This window comes from Capricornis sumatraensis, chromosome 16 (assembly GCF_032405125.1).
Source record: "Capricornis sumatraensis isolate serow.1 chromosome 16, serow.2, whole genome shotgun sequence".
Taxonomy (NCBI): domain Eukaryota; kingdom Metazoa; phylum Chordata; class Mammalia; order Artiodactyla; family Bovidae; genus Capricornis; species Capricornis sumatraensis.
Genome location: NC_091084.1, coordinates 65,981,221 through 66,007,295, shown reverse-complemented (window position 1 = coordinate 66,007,295; position 26,075 = coordinate 65,981,221). Strand labels below are relative to the sequence as shown.

Below are 26,075 nucleotides of genomic sequence, written 5' to 3'. Positions count from 1 at the left end.
TAGTTCGGGCCTCGTTGCGTTGGCCCAGGCGAAGCGCCAGGAGCACTCGAGCCGTGCGAAGGTTACCAGGCGCGGGTAGTGCTAGTCCCGGCCATGTCTGGCTCTCACGCTCCAGAGGGAGACTGTTGCTCACGGCAGTGCCGCGTGCAGGTAGGGGCGGGGCCGCCGGTGCCCTCTATTCCCAGGAAGCGAGGCGCCCGCCTGGTGGGGCTTTGCGCCGGACCGGACGCGACCACCGTGCGCCGCCCCTTGCTCCCCGCGTGTGGACCTGAGGCCCCTGCCTACTCGGCGAGCTTTGCTTCCAGCGCTGGGATTTTTCGGCGGCGAGGGCTGGGCACCAAACGTTGAAAAGGGAAAAATAACTGAGGGGGAGCATTGGGCGTCTTTAATGTGTTTTTCAAAACCATTTAACATAAAAGACCTTCGGGGAAACTCGAAGCTCTGGAGTGGAACTGGAGCTAGGACTGTCCTCTGCAGCTGTTTTCCTGCGCTCTTCGTTTGCCGCTCAGTAGGCAGTGGGAAAACGTCCGCGGAGCCAGGTCTTCGGACTGTAGCCAGCACTTTTACTCTGCGCAGTTGCTCTTTGACTGCCTCGGATTAGATTGATTATGGAATGATCTTAAAAAGGGTTTTTCCTTAAACAGAAGAGGAAAATCCACCCTCGGGCTGCGCATACCTTTTATTCTGGAACACCCACGTGCTCAGGGTGATAATTAAGGGCTTGGCCTTGGTTACGGAGGAAATCTAGAGGAATAAACAATTGCAACGTGAGAAGCCTTGCTTAATTAAGAGGCAGAGAGGGAAAGCACCCCCCCCCCCCCGAAACTCGCTCCTTTATTTCTCCTGGGGCTGAAGGGCCCAATTAAAAAGTAGTAACGTGGGTCACAGCCTAGCAGGTTTTATTGGGAAATTCTTGGCAACCACTATTCTTGTGTGAATAAGTAACATAACACAGATTAGCAAAGTCTCTTATTTGTTTTCTTCTTCCCACGTACTACAGTTTGTTTATTCCTCATTTCACTGCCATTTAGAAACTCGCCCCCTGCCTGCTTCTACAAAGATTAGATTAATACCTGCTGGAGTTACTGACTTTCAACACACCCTGAAAGGAGTAGAGAGAGATCAGGAATGAGATACTGTAGGAAAACCTGGCAGAGCAGGCTGTCAGACAGTTGTTTTCAAGAGAACATTTTATAAGTATTAGTTTCTTGCATTTTTCTCCTATCTAGAAAAGCACTAAAATAATTGAAACATCTGTGCCGCGTGACTAGCGTCAACCGGGTGATTAACATCAACCCTTGGCCAAAATGTGGGCTTGATTCCATGTAACTCTCCTTCACTAAAATTATCTACTGACCTCCCTTCTCACCACTTTGGATCAGTTCCTCAGAACTGAGAGGCTGTCTCCCTGCCTATAGTCCTCATTTTGCCCCCAGTTAAACTTAACTTTATGCTAAGCTGAGAAGGATTGAGGGCAGGAGGAGAAGGGGACGACAGAGGATGAGATGGTTGGTGGATGGCATCACCGACTCAATGGACATGGGTTTGGGTAGACTGGCAGTTGATGATGGGGAGGTCTGGTGTGCTGCGGTTCCTGGGGTCGCAAACGCGACTGAGCCGCTGAACTGAACTGAAACTTAACTTTGAGGTTGTGCCTTTTTTTTTTTCTTCAGTCAACATAGCTTTTTAAAAAACTGTCTCTGGGGTATAAATTCCATTAATGCAATGACTGTGTTTTGTTCAGGGCTGAATTCCCAGAAGTGCTTCATGTGTGGTAGACAGGCAAGGAATACTTAAAGCTGGTATCACTATCCACTTAGCAACTCAGCCAACTGAAAACTTAGAATTCCTTGAAGCCTCTTTTTTTTCAGGTTTTCTTACCCAAAGCCTATCCTTTTTAACTCTTTATCTTCCAAATCCATCTCCACCATCACACATTAAAATTTCATTTTGAAACTTTCGCACAGCCTTCTGGTCTGGTCTGGTCTTTTGCTACCTTGGTCATCCTTCAGCCTTTCTTCTGTATTACCGCTATAGAAATGTTTCAAAAACAAGATGTGATCCAGTCATCTTCTACTTAAAATGACTCAGCAGTTAGCAACCATCTGTAACATAAAGTCCAAACCCCAGTGCATGGCATGAAAGACCCTTACAGTCTTGATCCCTACCTGCCTCCATCCTGCAGAACCTAATTCTGGTTGCTGGTGCTTAAGAGTTCTCTCTGACTGAAACACTCTTTCTCCTCTTCACATACCTGCATACTCCGCCACATCCTTTATTAAAACTTAGCTCAGCATCCCTTCCTCTCTGGTCTTTCCCAACTCCTGCTCCCTCCCAGCAGTAGCTTCTACTCGCATAATGCCCTGGACCATCTTGTTTTATACGTTGTTTTGTGATTTTGCAACTTTTACTAGAGTTTGAGCCCTCAAGGGGAAGGATTTCATCTTACTCCTATTTATTTCTATGGAGCCTTCAGTAAAGGTTTGTGAAGTGAATGAATGAGAGGGCTATTCAATAGGTACACAAAAAAGGTACAAAGGGCAGTTGCCATGACACAGAGTTTGAGGAAAGATCACTTCTGCCTGAGAAGATGAAAGAAGGAATCATAGGGGAAGTGGGTATGAAGGCTGATAAGCAAGAATTTGACAGCTAGAGTTGGGATAATTGGAGATCCAGCATGAACAATAACAGTGCAAAGAGAAAAAGATGTATTCTTGGCTGTCAAGATAATGTGTCTTGAGTCATCTATTGCTGCATAGCAAGTATCCCAAAACTTAACACACAATCATTGTCTCACATAGTTTCTGACAATTAGGAATGCAAGAGAATTTAGCTCAGGGTTCTGGCTTAAAGTTTCTCATGAGACGGCAGTCAAGCTGTCAACTAGAGCTGCAGGCATTCAAACCTTGACTGCAGCCGGGATGTGCTTCCGGGCTCACAAAGTTACTGGCAGGCCTCTGTTCCTCCCATTTTATTGGCCCAAGCCTCAGTTCTTCCTTGTATGGCCTGCTGCATAGCTGATACCCTATAACATGGCAGCTGCTGATCCAAAGGAGAGCAGAGAAGATGGAAGCTGTAGTCTTCAGTAACCTGATATCGGAAGTGACAGACTGTCACTTCTCAGTGGGTCTTCACACAGACCAGCCCCATACAATTTTGGAATGGAACTTTACACCAGGATGTGGAAACCAGGAAACTGGGGTCATCATTAAGGGCCATCCTGGAGGTTGATTACTATGTAGGTGGACTAGAACTGAGAGATTTATGTAAAAAAATGAAAATATTTGAAAGTTAAATGGGAGCAAAAAAAGCAGAAGGACTTAATTAACAGACCCAGGACATGGTATCTGAGCATTAAATGATTTGAGGAAGGGAGTTTAAGTGATCAAAGTAGTGTATTAGTACTAAAAATAGAGTGAAGGGTAAGCTGGAGGGAAATGGAGAAGTTGTAGGCAAAGAAGCCAAATAAGGAAAAATTACCTTCATCCTGGCCAAATATGAGTCCATGAGAGCTTTACACTCTACTATTATATTGGACTTCCCTGGTGGCTCAGACGGTAAAGCATCTGTCTACAATGTGGGAGACCTGGGTTCGATCCCTGGGTCGAGAAATCCCTTGGAGAAGGAAATGGCAACCTACTCTAGTACTCTTGCCTAGAAAATCCCATGGATGGAAGAGCCTGGTGTCCATGGGGTCACAAAGAGTTGGACACAACTGAGTAACTTCACTATTATAAAGTAAGAAAAGCTAGGATGATGGAAAAGTGAATTCTACAAAATTAACTGCATTCAATTGAAAGGACTACCTTTTATCCTGACATTATCCTTCCTACTGTTTTTATGTTAAACATGCACTTTCTTTTTTGAAGAATGTGATGATGATTAAATATAACTAACGTTGTAACTTGGCAATCTTATGTCAGTCCCTAAAATTTAAAGAACAACAGCAACGAAAGCTATTGGTCTTGAAATTCAGAAGTCTAGGAATCACTCATCCAGGTTATTAATATAAGGAACTCAATACCCAGAAAGAGTCACTGACTCACATAGGGCAATCAGCTAGAGGATATCAGAGTTAAAGCCAGGCTCCTTGTGTTAATGTGTTCAAGCTCACTCTGTTTGCTGCACAATAGGCCAATGAATTGAGAGACAAGGTGTTGAGGCAAGGAAGAGACTTCAGTTTGGGAGCCGGCAGCCTGAGAAGATGGCATGCTTGCACCTCAAAATAACCATCTTATTGGGGTCTGGATGCCCCAATTTTATAGTTTGGAGAAAAAGAAGCCAGGAGGAACTAAAGTTGAAAGGCAGAATGGAGAGGGAGATGCAGTGGGGAAGTAAAGTGAATGGGTCTTCAGTCTTGCAAAAATCTCCAAGGGAATGTCCAGCCTTCAGAAGGAGTGTGTGAATCTCTTCAGTGAGACGCTTAAACAGTAAGTGAACCGATAACTTCCGGATGTTCAAGCCAGGTTTAGAAAAGGCAGAGGAAGGTGAGATCAAATTGCCAACATCTGTTGGGTCATGGAAAAGGCAAGAGAGTTTCAGAAAAGCATCTACTACTTCTTTATTCACTATGTCAGAGCATTTGACTGGGTGGGTCACAACAAACTGGAAAATTCTTCAAGAGATGGAAATACCAGACAGCCTTACCTGCCTCCTGAGAAATCTGTATGCAAGTTAAGAAGCGACAGTTAGAACCAGACACGAAACAGTGGACTGGCTCCAAATTGGGAAAGGAGTACATCAAGGCTGTATATTGTCACCTTGCTTATTTAACTTATATTTAGAGTACATCATGCAAAATGCTGGGCTGGATGAAGCACAAGCTGGAATCAAGATTGCCAGGAGAAATATCAATAACCTCAGATATGCAGATGACACCACCCTTATGGCAGAAAGCAAAGAGCAACTAAAGAACCTCTTGATGAAAGTGAAGAGGAGAGTGAAAAAGCTGGCTTAAAACTCAATATTCAGAAAACGAAGATCATGGCATCCAGTCCCATCACTTCATGGCAAATAGATGGGGAAACAGTGGAAACAGTGAGAGACTTTATTTTCTTGTGCTCCAAAATCACTGCAGATGGTGACTGCAGCCCATAAATTAAAAGATGTTTGCTCCTTGGAAGAAAAGCTATGACCAACCTAGACAGCATATTAAAAAGCAGACATTACTTTGCCTACAAAGTTCCATCTGGTCAGAGCTATGCTTTTTCCAATAGTCATGTATGGGTGTGAGAGTTGGACCATACAGAAGGCTGAGCACTGAAGAATTGATGTTTCTGAACTGTGGTGTTGGAGAAGACTCTTGAGAGTCTCTTGGACTGCAAGGAGATCCAACCAGTCCATGCTGAAGGAAATCAGTCCTGAATATTCATTGGAAGGACTAATGCTGAAGTTGAAACTCCAATACTTTGGCCACGATGTGAAGAACTGACTCATTTGAAAAGACCCTGATGCTGGGAAAGATTGAAGGCAGGAAAAGAAGGGGATGATAGAGGATGAGATGGTTGGATGGCATCACCAACTCAATGGACATGAGTTTGAGTAAGCTCCAGGAGTTGGTGATGGACAGGGAGGCCTGGCGTGCTGCAGTCAGTGAGGTCGCAAAGAATCAGACACGACTGAGCGACTGAACTGAACTGATAGAGATTCAGCTTAATTGCTCTAGTAGATATTGTCCTGTTTCTCTTTATTATTTATTTGTAAATCCAGGATTCCTGATTATTTCATGTATTTGTGTTTTGAATTCTCTTTTGTACACACAGTTTTACCATCTTTTTGATTCCCTCATTAGTTGATGGGCTAAAATGCCTTTGACAGGTATTCATTTTATGATTGTAAGAGAGTCTCCCCCCGAGGAAAACCCCTGAGAAATACATGCCTCTATTATGCTTAAATTGAAAGAAAAAGTGGAGGAGATTAGAGCCATGGCTGGCTGTGAGCAGGTACCTCAGTGACATTCGAGGATGATTTCCTTAAAATAACCATCATTGTCTGGGCTTGGGTTGGAAAAGAATTTCCAGACATGAGACAGCATGAGGGCTAAATAAAGTTTATTAGAGTGGGAGACGCTCTTAGAACAGCGGGCCAGCTCAAGGGAGAACCGATGTTGAACAGGGTCCTTAGTCCACTTTTATACCCAGGGTACAAGGAGTGGGATAGGGGACTTGCAGGTCATTTGCTGATTGGATTAGGCACTTATACTGGGTGGGGTTAAAAGTAAGGCAAATACCTTCTCCCTATGGGGTGTCGGGGAGACAGGCTATACTGCTCAGGAGGACCTGAAATCCATTAATAGTTAAAACACAGGGGAGGGAAGGATGATAAGGGTCTGGCTTTTCTGTTCCTGCATTCCAAGCCCCTTGATGGTTTTATCTGCTCTTTCGTTCTTGGGTCACAACAATAAATAGATTGAAAAATTGGGGAAATGAAATATTGATTCAAAAACTATTCAGGCCTTAGTTTTTAATATATACAAAACAACCCAGATGGGTGGGGTTGGGAGGGAGGTGAGAGGGGAGTTTAGGACGGAGGGACACATGTACACCCATGGTTGATTCATACAGTATGGCAAAAACCACCACAATATTGTAAAATCATTAGCCTCCAATTAAATAATTTAAAATGTGTGTGTGTGTGTATATATATATATATATATATATATATATAAAATACTGTTAAATGTTGCCCCCTAACTGTATGGAACCTCTACTAAAAGAAGTTGATTGCAACCTACCTTTAGATATATCTTTCAGAACCCTTATTCTAAGTGAAAAATCAGACAATAACAAACAAGATACTATTGACATTCAGGGGAAAGCTAAATACTAACTAAATCTTTTCTTTCTTATCAATTCTTATTAAAATATGTATTCTGGTTTTTACTTTTCTTACCATTCTGGGCAACTTAAATGACTGCATATTTAGTAAATATACCTCTCTTGGTTCCTGCTGCTGATTATTTTTTTGAAATTGTAATTTTGTGGATTTGAATGAAACCTTACTAACAACAGCGGCCTTATCATTGTTACTCCTGTAGCAGAAAGCTGGCTAATGGTTCTGATACCTCAGTACTGGAAAGACAAAAGGGAAAAGGGGGTGGGGGGTGGGGAGCAGGGCTTAAGAACAGTCTATTTCCTATAATGTTTGCAACTTGCTGTGGAAATGGATGGTTTTAAAGATTGAAAACTGCAGGAGTCTTCTCATTGGCTGTATTTTAATATGTAATTAAAACATCATTTATATTCCTAAAAAAAGAAATAGCAAATTATACAAGGCTTCAGTAATTTTAGCTAGATTTAAAAAGGAAAAAATAAGAAAAACCAACATAGCTTTATTAATATTTTAATTCAGAAATTTTTCATTTATTAAAGTGGAAAGGAAATGAACATTGTGACACACATTGTGCTGCCTGCTGTGTCCATTGTTCAGTTCAGTTCAGTCAATCATGTCCGACACTGTGACCCCATGGACTGCAGCACGCCAGGCCTCCCTGTCCATCACCAACTCCCGGAGTTTACTCAAACTCGTCCATAGAGTTGGTGATGACATCCAACCATCTCATCCTCTGTCATTCCCTTCTCATCACACCTTCAATCTTACCTAGCATCAGGGTCTTTTTCCAGTGAGTCAGTTTTCCATATCAGGTGGCCAAAGTATTGGAGTTTCAGCTTCAGCGTCAGTCCTTCCAATGAATATTCAGGCCTGATTTCCTTTAGGATGGACTGGTTGGATCTCCTTGCAGTCCAAGAGACTCTCAAGAGTCTTCTCCAATATCACAGTTCAAAAGCATCAATTCTTTGGTGTTCAGCTTTCTTTATAGTCCAACTCTCACATGACCACTGGAAAAACCATAGCTTTGATAGCTTATGGTGAATGATATCGGATTTGTGATCTCTGAAGAAGATTTAGCTTCGGGACTAGGGACCAGGCTTGATCACTCAAGAGCTTTTGTGTAGCAGAGTTTTATTAAAGTAAGAAAAGGGTCCAAGAAAGCTTCTGACATAGACATCAGAAGGGGGACAGAGAGTGCCCCCCTTGTTAGTGTTAGTGAGGGAATTATATACTTTGATGAGTTGTTCATTTCAGTTCAGTCGCTCAGTTGTGTCCAACTCTTTGCGACCCCATGAATCGCACCATGCCAGGCCTCCCTGTCCATCACCAACTTCTGGAGTTCACTCAGATTGATGTTCATCAAGTCAGTGATGCCATCCAGCCATCTCATCCTCAGTCGTCCCCTTCTCCTCCTGGCCCCAATCCCTCCCAGCATCAAAGTCTTTTTCCAATGAGTCAACTCTTCGCATGAGGTGGCCAAAGTACTGGAGTTTCAGCTTTAGCATCATTTCTTCCAAAGAAATCCCAGGGCTGATCTCCTTCAGAATGGACTGGTTGGATCTCCTTGCAGTCCAAGGGACTCTCAAGAGTCTTCTCCAACACCACACTTCAAAAGCATCAATTCTTCAGTGCTCAGCCTTTTTCACAGTCCAACTCTCACATCCATACATGACTACTGGAAAAACCATAGCCTTGACTAGATGGACCTTAGGCGGCAAAGTAATATCTCTGCTTTTGAATATGCTATCTAGGTTGGTCATAACTTTTATAAATCAAAAGAATGTCTCAAGGTTATAAAGATCTTACTAGACCCACTTCCGTAATTTACATTTTAAGATAACAGGATTAGCCAGAAGGTTTTCAGGAAGGAGAAACTGTCCTCAAGCAGGATACATTGTGGTTATATAATCCCTAGTACAGAGAACTCCTAGAACTCCAGGAGTTGGTGAACAGGGAGGCCTGGCGTGCTGCAATTCATGGGGTCGCAAAGAGTTGGACACGACTGAGCGAATGAACTGAACTGACAGAGTTTAAACTGAGTTGTGAAGTCATCAGTTCCCGGCTTAAAGAAAAAAATTTTTTTTATGTGACTAAGGAATGTAGAGGGGGAAAAAAAAACCCACAAAGTTTGTCCTTTCCTTCTCCTTGAGAATTCCAGACCCCTCTCTCCTTGAGGACCCCTGGATCTTATCAATCTGCCTAGGAATTGACTCTTTCAGTTTTGACCAGATGGACCTTTGTTGGCAAAGTAATGTCTCAGCTTTTTAATATGCTGTCTAGGTTGGTCATAACTTTTCTTGCAAGGACCAAGTGTCTGTTACTTTCATGGCTGCAGTCACCATCTGCAGTGATTTTGGAGCCCCCCAAAATAAAGTCTCTCACTGTTTCCATTGTTTCCCCATCTATTTGCCATGAAGTGATGGGACTGGATGCCATGATCTTCGTTTTTTGAATGTTGAGCTTTAAGCCAACTTTTTCACTCTCCTCTTTCACTTTCATCAAGAGGCTTTTAGTTCCTCTTCACTTTCTGCCATAAGGGTGGTGTCATCTGCATATCTGAGGTTATTGATATTTCTCCTGGCAGTCTTGAATCCAGCTTGTGCTTCACCCAGCCCAGCATTTTGCATGATATACTCTGCATGTAAGTTAAATAAGCAGGATGACAGTATACAGCCTTGATATACTCCTTTCCCTTTTTGGAACCAGTCTGTTCTTCCATGTCTAGTTCTAGCTGTTGCTTCTTGACCTGCATATAGATTTCTCAAGAGGCAGGTCAGGTGGTCTGGTATTTCCATCTCTTTAAGAATTTTCCATAGTTTGTTGTGCTCTATGCAGTCAAAGGCTTTGGCGTAGTCAATAAAGCAGAAGTAGATGTTTTTCTGGAACTCCCTTGCTTTTTCTATGATCCAGCAGATGTTGGCAATTTGATCTTGTGTTCCTCTGGCTTTTCTAAATCCAGCTTGAACATCTGGAAGTTTACGGTTCATGTACTGTTGAAGCCTGGTTTGGAGAATTTTGAACATTACTTTGCTAGCATGTGAGATGAGTGCAATTGTGTGGTAGTTTGAACAGTGTTTGGCATTGTCTTTCTTTGGGATTGGATATATCCATTATATGTCATTTTAATCCTCAGCATGTTCTCATTTAATGGATGAGTAAACTGAGGCCTGGGCTTCCCTGGTGGCTCAGTGGTAAAAAATCCATCTGCCAATGCAGGAGACACCAGTTTGATCTCTGTGTAGGGACGATCCCCTAGAGAAGGAAATGGCAACCTACTCCAGTACTCTTGCCTGGAGAATCCCATGGACAGAGGAGCCCGGTGGGCTACAGTGCATGGGGTCACCAAAGAGCCAGACATGACTGAGCAACTAAACAACAACAAAACTGAGGCCCCGGGTCATGTAAGCAATTAACCCCGAAGCCTGTGCTGAATCAGAACTTTAAAAAACGTCAGCTTTCCCATATCCTTAATTTTATATTCTTAAGTCTGCTCCATCAAATTATCACTAGCAATACTTACCTAAAATAAAATAGTATGTATAATATTAACAGTGAATATGGGAAAATACCATAATTTCAAATACCCATATAAGTAGCTAAAAATGTAGTCTGTTCAATAATAACCCCTCTTTGGACTCAAAGATGTTCTTTCCCCTTTTCCCAGTGCTGAGATTTCTATAGGCAGATATGCTAACTGTGCTTTGCTGCACAGTGCGTCTATTTCTTGTTCACTTTAATCTGGAGAGTATAGTCCCTTGGGGTCCCATGTGTATGCTGGGATTTTTTATTGGATGCCCCGTTTGGAGCATACCTGAGGTTTTATCTTGTGCTTCTAGTGACTTGCATAGCTATCAAAATTGAAGCACTTAGGTCACCAGAGTTTTGCAGATGCTTTCAAGGAAGTTATAGGAGCTCACTTCCCTCCCAGGTAGACTCACTCTTTTCTTCAGTGGCCCCTGTGAAACCTTATTTTCCAGCCAGCTAAGCAATATATTTTGAAATGTTTTTTAAAATAATTCAGCTGTTTTAGTTGTTTTCAAGGTAAGGGTTGTAAATCATTACTGCCAAAATGGAATTCATGGTATTTCTTTATTATTGTTTTTGTTTGCATGCATTTTAGCTTTACCAAAAGGGGGGAAATGCTTTATTTTCTTTTTCTAAACAAATAATCACCAGACATATATAAAAGTGGGGCTTTTATTTCAGCTAGATTTATTGTACTGATAATTTCACCAGCTGTATAAATGTGGGATCATCATGTTGTACATCTGAAGCATAATGTTATATGTCAATTATATCTCATATATTACTTCTATAACATCTTAAACAGTAAGATGTTATCCCAAATATCTTCATAGAATGGGGCCTAGAAAATATTAATTATGATTGCTTCTGTGTGCTTTTTATGTCATTTTCTTGACTTATATTCCATAATGAGTATACATGGATTTTGTAATAATAGAAAACAGTATAATTACTATGGAAAAAGGACATTTTTTTTTAGGAAAAAAAAAAGATTGAACCAAGACAGAGAAGATGAAAAAATAACTATCATAGTATATATCATGTACATCATGCCTTAATGAGGTGTTTTAAATACGATGTTTTGTTTAAAGAAATCTTCTGGGTAGACTGAAGTGTGCCTCTTTCAGCACTAGATTTTATTTTACTTCAACCATTTCAGTAAGACACTTTGCAATATAATATGGTATTTCCCCACCTCATTGTTATAACTTGTTCCATAGTATTGGACTATGTGGCCCTTAACTGAATGATTCTAGGTGGCCAAACAATATGGCAGATCCACTTTCCAAACATTAAAAACAAAGTATATTTTGTAATAATTTTCTCTCTCACAGTATCCTCTCTATGGTAGATTTTCTTAAACTTCCTTAAATTGTTTTTTTTACTAGAGATATCTAGTATATATTATCAGAGAAGGCAATGGCACCCCACTCCGGTACTCTTGCCTGGAAAATCCCATGGACAGATGAGCCTGGTGGGCTGCAGTCCATGGGTTCGCTAAGAGTCAGACACGACTGAGCGACTTCACTTTCACTTTTCCCTTTAATGCATTGGAGAAGGAAATGGCATCCCACTCCCGTGTTCTTGCCTGGAGAATCCCAGGGATGGGGGAGCCTGGTGGGCTGCCAGATATGGGGTTGCACAAAGTCAGACACGACTGAAGTGACTTAGCAGTAGCAGCAGCAGTATATATTATAGTAAGTATATATTATATAGTATATACTATAGTAAGTATGTAAGTATATATTATATATATTATAGTAAGATATCAAGTAACTTACTATAATAGTTACTTGATAAAATAATGTCTATTTAGAAATCATTATCTTCTTTTTAAGGACAAGGAACATCCAAGATACCTGATCCCAGAGCTTTGCAAGCAGTTCTACCATTTGGGCTGGGTCACTGGGACTGGAGGAGGAATTAGCTTGAAGCATGGGTAAGTTTCTGGCTGATTCTCCATATAAGTAGACCACCAAGAGCCTAACATGTATTATGTCAAAGAACAGCTGATGATCAGTTTCTCAGTTTCTAAATAGAGAAATAGGTGTTTGCATAACTGAATGGAGTAAGTGTTCTCTAGATGTTGCATATATAATAAATACCTGTGGACTTAAGAACCACAATTTGTAATCCAGATAATTTGGTCCCAGTGTTTGGAGTACCAAAGTTAACTAACATGCTGCTGGATATGTTCGTGTCTGGAACTATAAAGGATCCCTTCTGGGTAGACAGGATTTGTTACAAAGGTTCAGATACATATTTCAGAGTCACTTAGATACAGATTGTTAACCATCCAAAAATCCTAAAAATTACATTTTGAGTAAAAAATAGCAATATGCCTTTCCAACTACATGTATCGTTATTAATGGACTTAATACCTGCGGGTCCATGGTGCTCACAGGACAAAACAAAGAGGTATTTGACTTGAAGTAGAAGGAATAAATAGTATTTAATTGTTCATTAGATTTATTCAGTGTCATTCCTTTAAGAGGATGAAAAAATAAGTAACTTACTTACAATGAAAATAAAGGTTGTAGAATCTCATTCCCTTAATTGTTTCTGGGACAGGATTAATATTTTTCCTCCTGAAATGTTTTAGGAATATTAATTGTCTGGAGGCTGAATATTAAATTGAGTAACTTGATTTATTTCTTTATCCTAATTCACTTTCTTTAACAAAATTGGACTACTACAATATTTATATGATATTGAATATATAGAGTAACACCTCCAAGGAGGCTGCATTGTTTGGAAAAGAATGGAATGTAAAATGTAATCAGTAAACTTTCTTTTTTTTTTTTTTTTGGCTTCACAACATGCAATTATCTTAGTTCCCCAACTAGGAATTGAAGTCTGGCCCCTTGCGTTGGAAGCATGCCTTCCTAATCACTGAACCACCAGGGGAATTTCTATAATCAGAACATTTTGGACTAAAGGGACTTTGTGGCATCCCACAAGATGATGCCATTGAAACTTCATCTGCTTCAAATTACCAAGAAACTCATAAAATATAATTAAACTGTGGGAAATGGCAGGAGAGGCCTTACTCAACAGCTGTCAGAGTTCATATGTAGGGAGGCTCTTGGTCTGCAAAGGTCCTGTTCCACGTAGTACGTGGTACCTCCATTACATGGGTCCTCCTACCATCAACCCAGTGCTAATGTGTCAATCGGTATTTCACAGGTTTTCAGAGTATTTTGCCAAAACTTTCAAGTTGACCTGTTCACAACAACGTCCTAGAACAACATCTGTTGTTATTATAATTGTTTCATTTTTTCATTTAGGAGTTGAGTCCTAGTAATTTTGTTTTTGAGCTGTATTATTTATAATAAATCATATTCTAAACCTTGCCTTTAGTAACCTGCTTTTTAATTGCATTGTCAGAAATACTAGTTTGTGCATGTATGAATAAGGGCTTCCCAGGTGGGCACAGTGGTGAAGAATCCACTTGCCAATGCATGAGACTCAGGTTCGATCCCTGGGTCGAGAAGATCCCCTGGAGTAGGAAATGGCAACCCACTCCAGTATTTCTTGCCTGAAGATTCCATAGACAGAAGAGCCTGGCAGATTGCATTCCACAAATTCCATGGACAGAGGAGCCTGGCAGCCTACAGTCCATGGGGCCACAAAGAGGTGGACGTGACTAAGTGCACACACACAAAGAGGCAGTGCAGTGGTAAAAAAAAAAATCCGCCTGCCAATTCAGGAGACACAGTAGATATGGGTTAGATCCCTGGATCAGGAAGATCCCCACTAATAGGAAATGGCAACCCATTCCAGTATTCTTTCCTGGAAAATTTCATGGACAGAGGAGCTTGGTGGGCTACAGTCCATGGGGTCACAAAGAGTCAGACACAACACGTACACACACATACATATGTAAGAAACAGAGCTTTCTACCTAACTGAATTAAAATAACTTTTTCCAATTGGCTCTTTTAAAAAAAAATAGCAAAATTAAAAATAGAATGTAAGCAAGGGGCCATTGCAGATCTCAGGAAGAAATATTTTCATCATAAAGATATAAGAGACTGTAATTAAAATGTAGAACCATTCTCTAAAATTGTGTATGGTTATGCTAAAGCCCTGAGGGGCACATTTTAAAATTAATTGACTTTGTAGCATTACAGTCAATTTGTGGGGACGTTGCATTGTATTTGTAAAATGTCTGTTATTAGATTCTTAATTGGTGAGGAGCGCCGCCTAGAGGTCACAGGTGAAAACAGCCACGATTGTATGTCACTGCATTTGGGATCTTACTAAATTTGTGCTTCATAGAGTAAAATGGGTAATTTGTAGTAAAATGTTGAATTTTCTCCCTAATATTTAAAAGACTTTGTAGACCCATATCAATAATTTTATCAATGGTATTAATATTCTCATGTTAATGAAAGTTTTTTTCTGATGCTTCAGAGCAGATATATTTGGCATGAAGGACAAACCCAATAGATTATGTTTCCACAGTAAGTGTGGCCGTAAGCCTTTGGAGAAAATGAAATTATTTACATTTCCAAGGTTTGGCTGCTATCAGTCCAATTTATATGCTCCTGACGTGTGGTACCAAACAAGAGAAGACAGCTAAAGACACAGGAGTGTTAAATCAGAAGGAAGAAATGGAGGACCAAGAAAATAACAATAGTCACGGCTATTCCAGGATACTTAGCAGCCGTTGTGTTTAGGTTGGGCTCCTGCCTTTCACATTTAACATTTCCTATTTTCACAGCATGATGTTTTTATGTGTCAGAAACACTAATCCTGTTGTATGATACTAAAATTAAAATTAATTGTCCCATATTGTAGACAAGATAATTGAAGCATAGTAAGATTTAAAGGATTTTTTTAAGTAAATACGAGTAGAAGCAGTACATGTACATGCATTATGAACCCTTGCGGTTTGTCCCCCTGCTCACCACAGAGTGAAAGAGCAGAGAGTGTGGAGAAAATAAATTCCCAAACGTAGTACCTGGAAACTCAACATGTTTTCTGTTTGTGGCTTACAGTCCCAAGAAATACTTTACTTTTAGTCTTTAGCATTTGTCCTTCCCAAAATAAAAGCTCTATCATCTCTGTATTTTTATCCAGATATCTCCTTCCTTGTAGGTGTAAATATATTTTTTTCTAAAATCTATTAGCTAATCGTTTAATCAAAATTGACCAAAATCTAAACTGATTTCTATTTTACAAAAGTAGTAATAAAAACAGATTTAGCATACCAGGGAATTCCCTGGCGGTCCAGTGGTTAGGATTCCATGCTTTCACTGCTGCTGCTGCTGCTGCTAAGTCACTTCAGTCGTGTCCGACTCCTAGCGACCCCATAGACAGCAGCTCACCAGGCTCCCCCGTCCCTAGGATTCTCCAGGCAAGAACACTGGAGTGGGTTACCATTTCACTACTGAGGGCTTATTTACAGCAGACTGTTGGGAACTTTATCTGGGTCTTTTCCCAGGGCTGCATAAATATCTTCCCGCATGAGAAGACCTACAAGTCCACTTACCAGCAGAGGTGATTAGACTATGTACCACACATGATTCCAGAGTCTCTTTCATGTTCTTCATGTTACATGAGGACAAAAGATTTGGATCTCTGGTATTTATAAGGGGTCCTTTTTGACAGTACGATCCCTGTGCATTGCCACTGGTTCCAGAGGAGTGCCACTCTATGATTTTCTTAGGCAACAAAGTTCTAAAGCAGTGACTACTTTGTGAAAATGAATGCTTGAACAAAGCTTACTGTGCTTTGGATTTCACTCCCTTTATCAGGCGTTTTGGGCTTCCCTGGTGACTCAGATAGTAAAGAGTTAGCCTGCAATGCTAAAGACCTGGATTTGATCCCTGGGTTGAGAAGAGTCCCCTGGAGAAGGGAATGGCTACCCACTCCAGTATTCTTGTCTGGAGAATTACATGGACAGAGGAGCCTGGTGGGCTACGGTTTTGTGGGATCACAAAGAGTCGGACACGACTGATCAACTAACACTTTCACTTTCATATCCAGCATTTATTTTCTAGACCTTAATTTATGAGTAGACCTTAAAGCAACTTCCTTACATTTTGTCAATTCTAAGTCTATAGGTTTATTTGTAACCCCTACTTTGGCAGCTTGATGCAATATAGCCAGTCATCCTCATTTTCTGTGGGAAAGGGTTGATATTTTTTTAACTCTATTTTATATTGGAGTATAGCCAATTGACAATGTTGTAATAGTTTCAGGTGGACAGCAGATAGGCTCATCCATAAGTATACATGTATCCATTCTCCTTCAAACTCCCCTCCCCTCCAGGCTGCCACATAGCGTTGAGCAGAGATCCATGTGCTATACAGTAGGTTCTTGTCGGTTATCCATTTCAAATACAGTAGTGTGTACATGTCCAAACTCTCTAACTATCCTTTCCCTCATCCTTACCCCCAGCAACCATAAGTTCATTCTCTTAAGTCTGTGAGTCTCTTTTGTGTGTTCATGCTAAGTTGCTTCAGTCCTGTCCGATCCTTTGCAACCCTGTGGGCTGTAGCCCGCCAGGCTCCTCTCTCCATGCGATTCTGTAGGTAAGAATACTGGAGTGGGTTGCCATGCCCTCCTCCAGGGGATCTTCCCTACCCAGGGGTTGAACCCATGTCTCATACATCTCCTGCATTGGCAGGCAGGTTGTTTACCACTAGCGTCACCTAGGAAGCCCTGGGCGTCTCCTTCAGAAACAGTTAATATTGATTTAGTGCCCCTAGTCCATGCCTCAGTGGCGGAAGCTAGAGCATGCAGGTGCTGATATTTCCTTCATTTGCATTATGTGGCAGCTCTTCAACACCCTCTGGCAGCAACTGAAACTGACACATGAGCCAGAGGATCTTTGTTGAGGGTGGAGAGAATTTAGAGATTTTGAAATTAATTTCCAAATCAAATTTGAAAGCACCTTGTGGTAATGCTGTAGCATCCTCCCTTAGCACAGGTGTTGTATAACAGAGATCTCCAGATGTAACCATGCCTTTTACATTTTTAACTTTCTGCAATTTTTTAGCTTTGTTACCATGTATTTTCACGAGATAGAAGTGTTTTTCAACTAGGAAGCATACTGTTCCACCCAAAAAAGTAGCCCAGAGTTAAAGCTGTAATTTAACCAGCCATCCAGCAGAGGTCTCTGAACTTCATGTTTTGTAATAAGAGCATTTCAAACAAAATGAAACCCGATTCCTTGCAAGACTTTGAGTGAGCATGTTTTCCTCTGATTGGATTTTAGAATTACTGTGTTCCATGTCTAGCAAGATCAACTCTGCTTATTGACGCTTAAAGATGCTAACGACTTGTGTTTTCAGATTTGTATTTATCCTAACTAGATGAAAGTCTGGTTACCATTAATTTTGCACCATAAAAAGAAATAAAGAACTTTATATGAAAATGTAGAAGACAGAAGGAACTATCAACATTTCACTGTGTCACCAGCATTATAAAGACATTAAAGTAGCTTGCTGTTCTTTCTTGCTGTTCTTTCTCTACAACCTGTTCCATTAATTGAATAAAGCTGCTATTTGTATGACTTGATTTATAAAGATGATTAATGATTGGACTTCAAGGATACACTTTTCTTTTTTGCAAAAGCAGAACAATAGAGTTAAATAAATACCAATTTCTATATTTTGTATCACCAGCAATGAAATCTACATTGCTCCTTCAGGAGTGCAAAAGGAACGGATACAGGTATGGTAAAGGGATCCTTCTTAAACCTAAATGTCTGCTCTTCTCTACCTGATTATTGTTTTGTGAAATGGAATTAATATTAAAAGAAATGTTAGTTTTGAAGGGAAATTATATTGTGATAATTTAAATAACTAATCAACAAACATTTGTTAAGTAACTACTAAATTTTTTTAAGGTGGTAATGATCCTGCATATCACCAGGTGTTCTAAACTTTCTTTCTGCCTCTACAGGGCAAAAGTGAATAGTACAGTCTTAAATCATAATAAAAGATGATTATAACTGCAGCATTATAACACCATCTTTGTCGGCTAATAGGTTAATCAGATTGGACCAAATGGACCAAATTGACTCATATTTAATAATGGCAAATATCTTCCAAAGTTATAAAACTTTGTTTCAAAATTTTGAGAGGACCCCTTCTGTATTAACGCTAGAATAATACCCAGAATAGAGTTAAAACAAGTACATACTTAATTCTCTCTAAGGCATAATGCTTCATTAATAAAGAATTTATATGGTAGTTTACAATAAACCCTGGCAAATGAAAGTTACAAGTCAGAAATATGCATGTGTTAGTAGGAGAAACCTGTGGATCTACATAATTCCTTAGAACTTAAAAAATAATGTGCCTCGTCGAGATTAGCATTTCTGAGTACCAGGTAAGATTCTCAAGGAATAAGAAAATTTTATTCTCTGTTTTTCCTCTTATATTATGAAATATGAAAAAAATTATAATACCCATCCTAAAATAGTGATTATATAGTCTCTCTGAAATATAGTTGTGAAATTACATGGCAAAACTGAGAAATTAATGAAATAACCTTATACTTGCATATTCAATTTTCCATATCAATTTTTTTCTTCAAATTCTAAAGGTGGATTTTTTTAACTCTTGAGATTATTTTGGTTAGTAGAAAACATTTTTTTATTTCTCAAAATGGTTATATATTTTTGAGTGAGAAACTATATAAATATTTAAAATGAGTTGCACATATATTATGGAGAAAGCAATGGCACCCCACTCCAGTACTCTTTCCTGGAAAATCCCATGGACGGAGGAGCCTTGGTAGGCTGCAGTCCATGGGGTTGCAAAGAGTTGGACACGACTGGGCGACTTCACTTTCACTTTTCACTTTCATGCCTTGGAGAAGGCAATGGCAACCCACTCCAGTGTTCTTGCCTGGAGAATCCCAGGGACGGGGGAGCCTGGTGGGCTGCCGTCTTTGAGGTCGCACAGAGTCAGACATGACTGAAGCGACTTAGTAGCAGCAGCAGCAGCACACATATATTAGCACTGTATGTATATACTATAGACAAGAAAAAAGACATTTCTCATTGATATTTATGAACCTTTTCTTTTTCCTTCTCTAAATAGCCTGAAGACATGTTTGTTTGTGACATCAATGAAAAGGACATAAGCGGACCTCCACCATCTAAGAATCTTAAGAAAAGCCAGTGTACTCCTCTTTTCATGAATGCTTACACAATGAGAGGTCGGTAGAAAATGTGCTCAGCATAACGAATATTTGCAGAGTAGGCTCCCCTAAATGGGCTCTCCTGTTTGGCTCAGTGATAAAGAATCCTCCTGCTTATGCAGGAGATACAAGTTCAATCCATGGGTAGGGAAGATCCCCTGGAGAGGGAAATGGCAACCCACTCCAGTATTCTTCCCTGGAAAATCCCATGGACTATAGTCCTGGCAGGCTATACTCCATGGGACTGTAAAAGAGTCAGACATGACTCAGTGGCTAAACAATAAAACTCCCCCCTAAATAATGGCAATTATTGTTGTAATTCATATTTCTTAAATGCCTGCTATGTGCAAGAATTATAAACGTGTTCACTGATTTAGTCCTCACATCGTCTCTGTGGAAGGTCCATTAGTACTTCAGTTTATACATGAAAGGACAGAGGCTGTGGGAAGGTTTTCCCCAAATAAACAGCTAGTGAGTATTGGGGGGGCCAGAATTACAATGTAGATGAGTATGACTCCACTAGATTGTCAGATTAACCAACTAACTATTATATATACAATCCAATTCCTACTCTTAGTTTAGAGCTATACCTCTGCAAATTTGTAGTAGAAATTAATCAAACTGCAAAGGAGGGAAAATCATGGTCTTTTATTCACTTCAGTGGGAGTGGTCCTCTCTTTTCTGAAAAATTTACTATATGACATTTTATTATTAATAAACATTTTATTACTAATTCCCAGAAATTGTGGTAGAAAACTAACCTAGAAAGATTGAACCTAAAGGACAATGTAAAAATAAGAAAGTATAACTGAAGTACTGACTTAGCCATTGCAATGAAGTCATAAAGACCATGCTTTAGTATAGCCCCTGAATGAAATCAGTACACAGTGAATAATCATGCTATGTTCTGTTCCCAGACATTACCAGCTACTATTGACAGGATGAAACTTCAACAGCAGATTCTGCCAGCCTGGAGAATCTTTCCTAGCAAAAAAAGCTAAATAAACTTCCAGTTGCAAAAATAGCCATTACTGAGTTTTATAGTATACAAATTCTTTTTTAGGTAAACCCATTGCATCTATATCTTAAAATCCCAATCATTCCTTATGTCACCAAGATGTGGCCTACACCATAAAGCCTATCTTGATCAAGGGTCAGACTGACCTGGGTTCAAATCCCAAGTTTTCAGCTACTGTTAGAGTTGGACAGTGTAGTTAAATAACTGTGAATAAGTTATTTAACAGTCTCTGAGCCTTGACCATTAAATGGGAGAGATGGTTGTTGTGATGATATAAAGAGAAAACATCTTTAAAGGAGACATAGGAATCCCTAATTGAGTGGTCATAGTATTGTGATAATGATCTCTATTATTATAATAGCTGTACTTTAGACCATCTAAAACATGTTTTTGAGCATATATGAAGTATTGTGCACATTGTCCACTTGCTGGATAAAGTTTAATGTTTCTTCTTTTTTCTTTCTGACTCTTCTCTTTCCTACCTCCCTTCCTCCTCTCCTACCCACTGCCAACGTTTTATTCGATGCCAAAAAAAACAAGTCTATAACCATATATAAATATATGTGTGTGTATGTGTGTATATGTGTGTGTATATATATATATAAACTCTTTAAAAAGCATAATTTACTTTTCACTGAGCATGTGACTGTATTCTTCCCCCCACCGCACCCCAGAAGCAGGCGCTGTGATCCATACCCATTCTAAAGCCGCTGTCATGGCCACCCTTGTCTTCCCAGGAAAGGAGTTTAAAATTACACATCAAGAGATGATCAAAGGAATAAAGAAATGTACCTCGGGAGGGTATTACAGGTATTTCTGCCCCCCCCCCTCTTTTTTTGTGTGCTTAAATAATTTGAACAGTATTTCTCCTTCTTGTGATAAACGGGATCCTGATATTTTTATGTATTTAATATGATGTTATTACCCTACTTAATATTATACTTCCAGATCTATTCTCAGTGACACCAATTAGATGCCTCCCTTCCTTCTCCCCATTCCCAACCCAGCCTTGGTAAATTATTGCCAACGTGAATAACGAAATGTTTGTTGGAGTGAAAAGAAAAGGACTGGGCTGAGATTTCTGTAGAGATGGAAAGACTGTGTTCCTCTATTGAAACAACCCGAGAATAAGCGCTCCTCACCTTCACTTTGTCTTCAGGAAGTTTCAGCTCTGACTAAAGTTTATGCTTCGCTTGGATTTCATGTAGTATTTCTGTAAAATTTTCATTTAAAAAAATTTTATAATTATTTTAATGTAGATCTCTATATGCTTATATTTTTCAGTGTGGAAAGGGGCATAGATAATATAGAACAGAGGCCCTTCAGACAAAATCAGCTAAATCTACCAGCCCACAAAAATGTGGCCATTATTCACCAATCTAGAATATAGTGACACAAAGAAATATGTTCCTGGGACTCAGGGACAGGCTCAGCATTTCATCTAAATGTTTGGGCATTCTTGTTCCTGAACCTTCACCCTTCTTAATTTCCTAAAGGGGCTGAATCCACTTTGGCTTGTTGAGAAGAAAAGGGTGCCAGTTTCACTTAAGTGTTCTTACGCCAGTATGTTACTGTTACTGCACGTAATAGACAGTACGTGTTTAAACTAGTGTGCTGAGAAGTTCATTTGACTTGATTTTACTTAATATTTATTGTGTGCCTAAAGCATTCCTCAGCACTGAGAAACACCTACTTACAGAAGTTAAATATTTAAATTATGAAAGTGTACATAGTAAAGCATAGCCGCGTACTACCTTTTCCACGTCTGGGTCTTGAAGGTGAGGCATTTGTGTGTTACCAATTTCATCGGCATTTGATTGCTTCAGTGAAGAAATAAAAATAGGTCAGAAGAACATGTGAAACGGTAGGCTTAGGAGCAAAGCCCAGCAGAAAGTCTTTGGAATTTGTGGAAAAAAGAATGACGTGAATGCAAAGATGCCATTTGTTATGCATCACAGTGTATATACTTTTTATATATTATGTTGAATGTTTCAGAACTTAAAGAGTACAAAGTTTTTTGAGATGTTTTTGCAGTTCTGTTTGAGCCTGGCTGGCTGGGAAATCAGTAACAGGGTCATTATCACAGCTCCTGGGCAGTGGTACTTAATCAGGTTTTGGGTAGAATCCTAAGTATCCAGTCAAAAGAAGGGGCAAAAAAAGGTGGATGAAGTCGGAAAAAGGATGGAGTTTTTACATTTTCTACTCTACTTTTTAAAAATTTTAAGTGCATCTTAAAAATAATGATAACTTTCAAATGCCTAATTCTTATTGGTGAGGTAACCATGTTAAATGTAACTGTCCTCCCTTTTGAAGGCAAATGCCTGTGGAAGGGTGAAAAGAACGCTGTTTAGTTGGAGGACTACCCCTGGCTCTGCTCCTGTAAAAGGAGGAGATCGGACTGGATTAGCTTTCAGGTCTTCTTTTACTGTGGAATTATTTTGCACCTGGAGCTATTTCTGACTGTTTGGTGTATGGTAGAGAAAAATATAAGTTTGTGGTTTTCATGGCCAATACTAGGAAAGACTTGGGACTAGCAATTTTTCCTTCCATGTTTAAGGATATTTTATAATTACCTCTGTTTTACTTAAGTGAAATAATGGGCAACCTCGTTCAGTTAATGGTAATGATTGGCCAAGTTCTTTATCACATGACTGCTATTTATTCTGTACCTTCCCTAAAGTAGTAATTTCTGATAGTTTATTGATAGAACTTATTTTGGTTAACTGTAGCCATTACAAAGGAGGTGAAAAAGCAGATGATACATTAACAAGGCAAGAGAAGTTCATGTTACAAGGAAAATATGTCGGAGTTTTGATTGGTTGTAAATGACCTCAGAAATAGTGGTAACTTTACCAGTGACAAATTACTTCTTGAGTATTATTACAGAAACAAAAAATGAAAAATGCGTATTTTGATTTCATCACATGTACTTAGTAAAAATAAGGTAAAAATAAGTTCTAACATCACAGATGTGAGAACGTTCTAAAAATGTTATCATACCCTTAATGGTTCACTCAAAAGGTTTTTGCTATCCCAGGACCATAAACCACACATGTATTTATTTGCCTATCCAAGACACTTTCAGGTCCTGCAGAGATAGAATAAAATGGTTGCGAACTGTTGGGAAATTCCTGCTTTAAGTAGTTCAGTTGTTAATCCTTCCTGTGTTCAAAACACTATGATTCTCTGTGCTTCATGGAAATACTTGTATGATCTTGATTATTTCTTTGTTAGGTTTTGGTGTCCTGTACAAATTTCTGCCACTTCTACTTAAGATTAGAACAATGCCTGCCAGATTCCCAAGGCGTCTTTTGATATAGTTGTTCATGCAGGATACACAGACTGACATGCAACATCTTGTTCATAATTTGGAGTGGCTTCTCGGATGTAAAGAGAATGTCTAGCTTATTATTTGAAAAAGTGACCAGTTTTATATATGAATACGTTTGTTTTAAAAAGGAGCATGTTTTGTCTTACAGATACGATGATATGTTAGTAGTACCTATTATTGAAAACACACCTGAGGAGAAAGACCTCAAAGAGCGCATGGCTCGGGCAATGAATGATTACCCAGACTCCTGTGCAGTGCTAGTCAGACGGCATGGAGTCTACGTCTGGGGCGAGACATGGGAGAAGGCTAAAACCATGTAAGTGTAAACCAAGGAACGTCAGGGCCAGTCACCCTTTAGTTGGAGGACTACCCCTGGCTCTGCTCCTGTGAAAGAGTAGACCGGACTGCATTAGCTTTCAGGTCTTCTTTTACTGGTATGACTTTTTTTGGTGTGTCACTGGTCAAATTGGTTTAATCTGACTTTAAACCAACTTCACAGTTTATCATTATTATTTCTAGACATTTTCTTTGTATTATATATTCTTTTGTTAAGACATAATTTTCAGGCCTCCTGGTTTTTGGCAAGTTACTGTGCCCTCTGATATAAAGAAGGAGCAACAGCTCTTGTTCTCTCAGTTGAGGGCTAGGATGATTTGCTACATTTATTTACGAAAATGGCACATAATAAAAAATTTAAATTTAGGTAAGTAGTATATTTTAAACTCTTTTATTTCCTGAGAAGTGTATGGTATGGTGGCATGATACGGTGTGATTCCTTTTTTTAATAATGTTAGAGACAAAATAAGAAACCCTTTGCATAGAATTGAGGGGGGTGAAATTACTAGGAACAGGGTTCATGTGATGCAGAGGAAAAATGTGATTATTAGAAGTGGAGAACTCTGACTAAACGCTTTTAATGCTTTTTGCTTTTTATTTTTTTAAACAGGTGTGAGTGTTATGACTATTTGTTTGATGTTGCTGTATCAATGAAGCAAGTAGGGCTGGACCCAGCACAGCTTCCCGCTGGAGAAAATGGAATTGTATAAGTAAATGGAAATTTACTGTATAGAGAGATAAAGGAAAGAGGAAAGTGAAGTCGCTCAGTTGTGTCCGACTCTTTGCGACCCCATGGACTGTAGCCTATGAAGCTCCTCTGTCCATGGGATTTTCCAGGCAATAGTACTGGAGTGGATTGCCATTTCCTTCTCCAGGGGATCTTCCCAACCCAGGGATCGAACCCAGGTCTCCCGCATTGTAGACAGACGCTTTATCATCTGAGCCATAGAGAGATAAAGCTTATCTTAATTATTACATAAATGACATGACCTTTTCTAAATGAATTGAAAATGTCCATGAAGATATTGATTTGTCACTAAACAATGCAGATCTTCTGACACTGGGTGATATTTGCTTGTATTCTTATAATCTTAAATGACAATGCAATGGAATAAAAATTTTATAATGAATGTGTTTTGGGTTTTTTGGCTATGCTATCCTGCATATGGGGTCCTAGTTCAGGGATCAAATCCATGGATCGAATCCTCGCTTCCTAGAGTGGAAGCAAGGAATCTGAACCACACAAGAATCCCATGAATGTTTTTTATGTTTATTTCTAAACCCCTAATGGCAACATATTTCCCTTTGAATTAATCTTTTTTTGTATATACTCCCAGAAAATTCCTATTACTCTTCAAAGTTGTTGGTGATTATAGAACCCATTGGAAAATTTCCACTAAATTATAGAATGAGCATTTTCTTATTTTAATATTGGTAACATAAATTTGCTTGAAAAGTTAAGACAGATGTGCCACTCAATGCTAATGTTGAGTCAATTTTATAGATTTCCTCTTTATGCTGTACAGATTTCCCTGTATTGTGAGGTAGAGCAGTCATGTTATAGTGGGATCAGTTGTAAAGTTCAAATCAAGTATACTCAAACTCTCCTGATGAGATAAACCATGACCAACACAGAGATGTAATCAGAAAATGCTTTTTTTAATGTAGCCAAAAGCAGCAGCATCTTGATCATAAGGTTTTATTTGGTTAATACTATTATTGAACTGGGAGAGAAAATAATGCACCATCTCCAAAATCATCATCTCATCCTCCAGCCCCTCAGTTGATCATCTTCAACCATTCGAATTCATTTACCCCAGTCCTTTCTCTCCAGCAAGTCTTTAGCCTCATCTAGACTTCCAGTCCCTTTCCC

General features: G+C 39.5%; 1 protein-coding gene across 2 annotated transcripts; it reads left to right on the top strand.

The window, feature by feature from the left end:
- The first annotated feature begins 28 nt into the window (after positions 1-28).
- Positions 29-25,209, top strand: APIP (APAF1 interacting protein). 2 transcript variants are annotated; one of them, XM_068989206.1, is made up of 7 exons: positions 29-150; positions 12,195-12,295; positions 17,993-18,041; positions 19,418-19,535; positions 21,213-21,345; positions 24,015-24,182; positions 24,813-25,209. In XM_068989206.1, the coding sequence occupies exons 1-7, from the start codon at positions 94-96 to the stop codon at positions 24,910-24,912; spliced, it is 726 nt and encodes a 241-aa protein (XP_068845307.1). In that variant the 5' UTR covers positions 29-93; the 3' UTR covers positions 24,913-25,209. The 2 variants fall into 2 exon arrangements, with proteins under 2 accessions (XP_068845307.1, XP_068845306.1); XM_068989205.1 differs by having other exon boundaries at positions 21,210-21,345.
- The last annotated feature ends 866 nt before the right edge of the window (positions 25,210-26,075 follow it).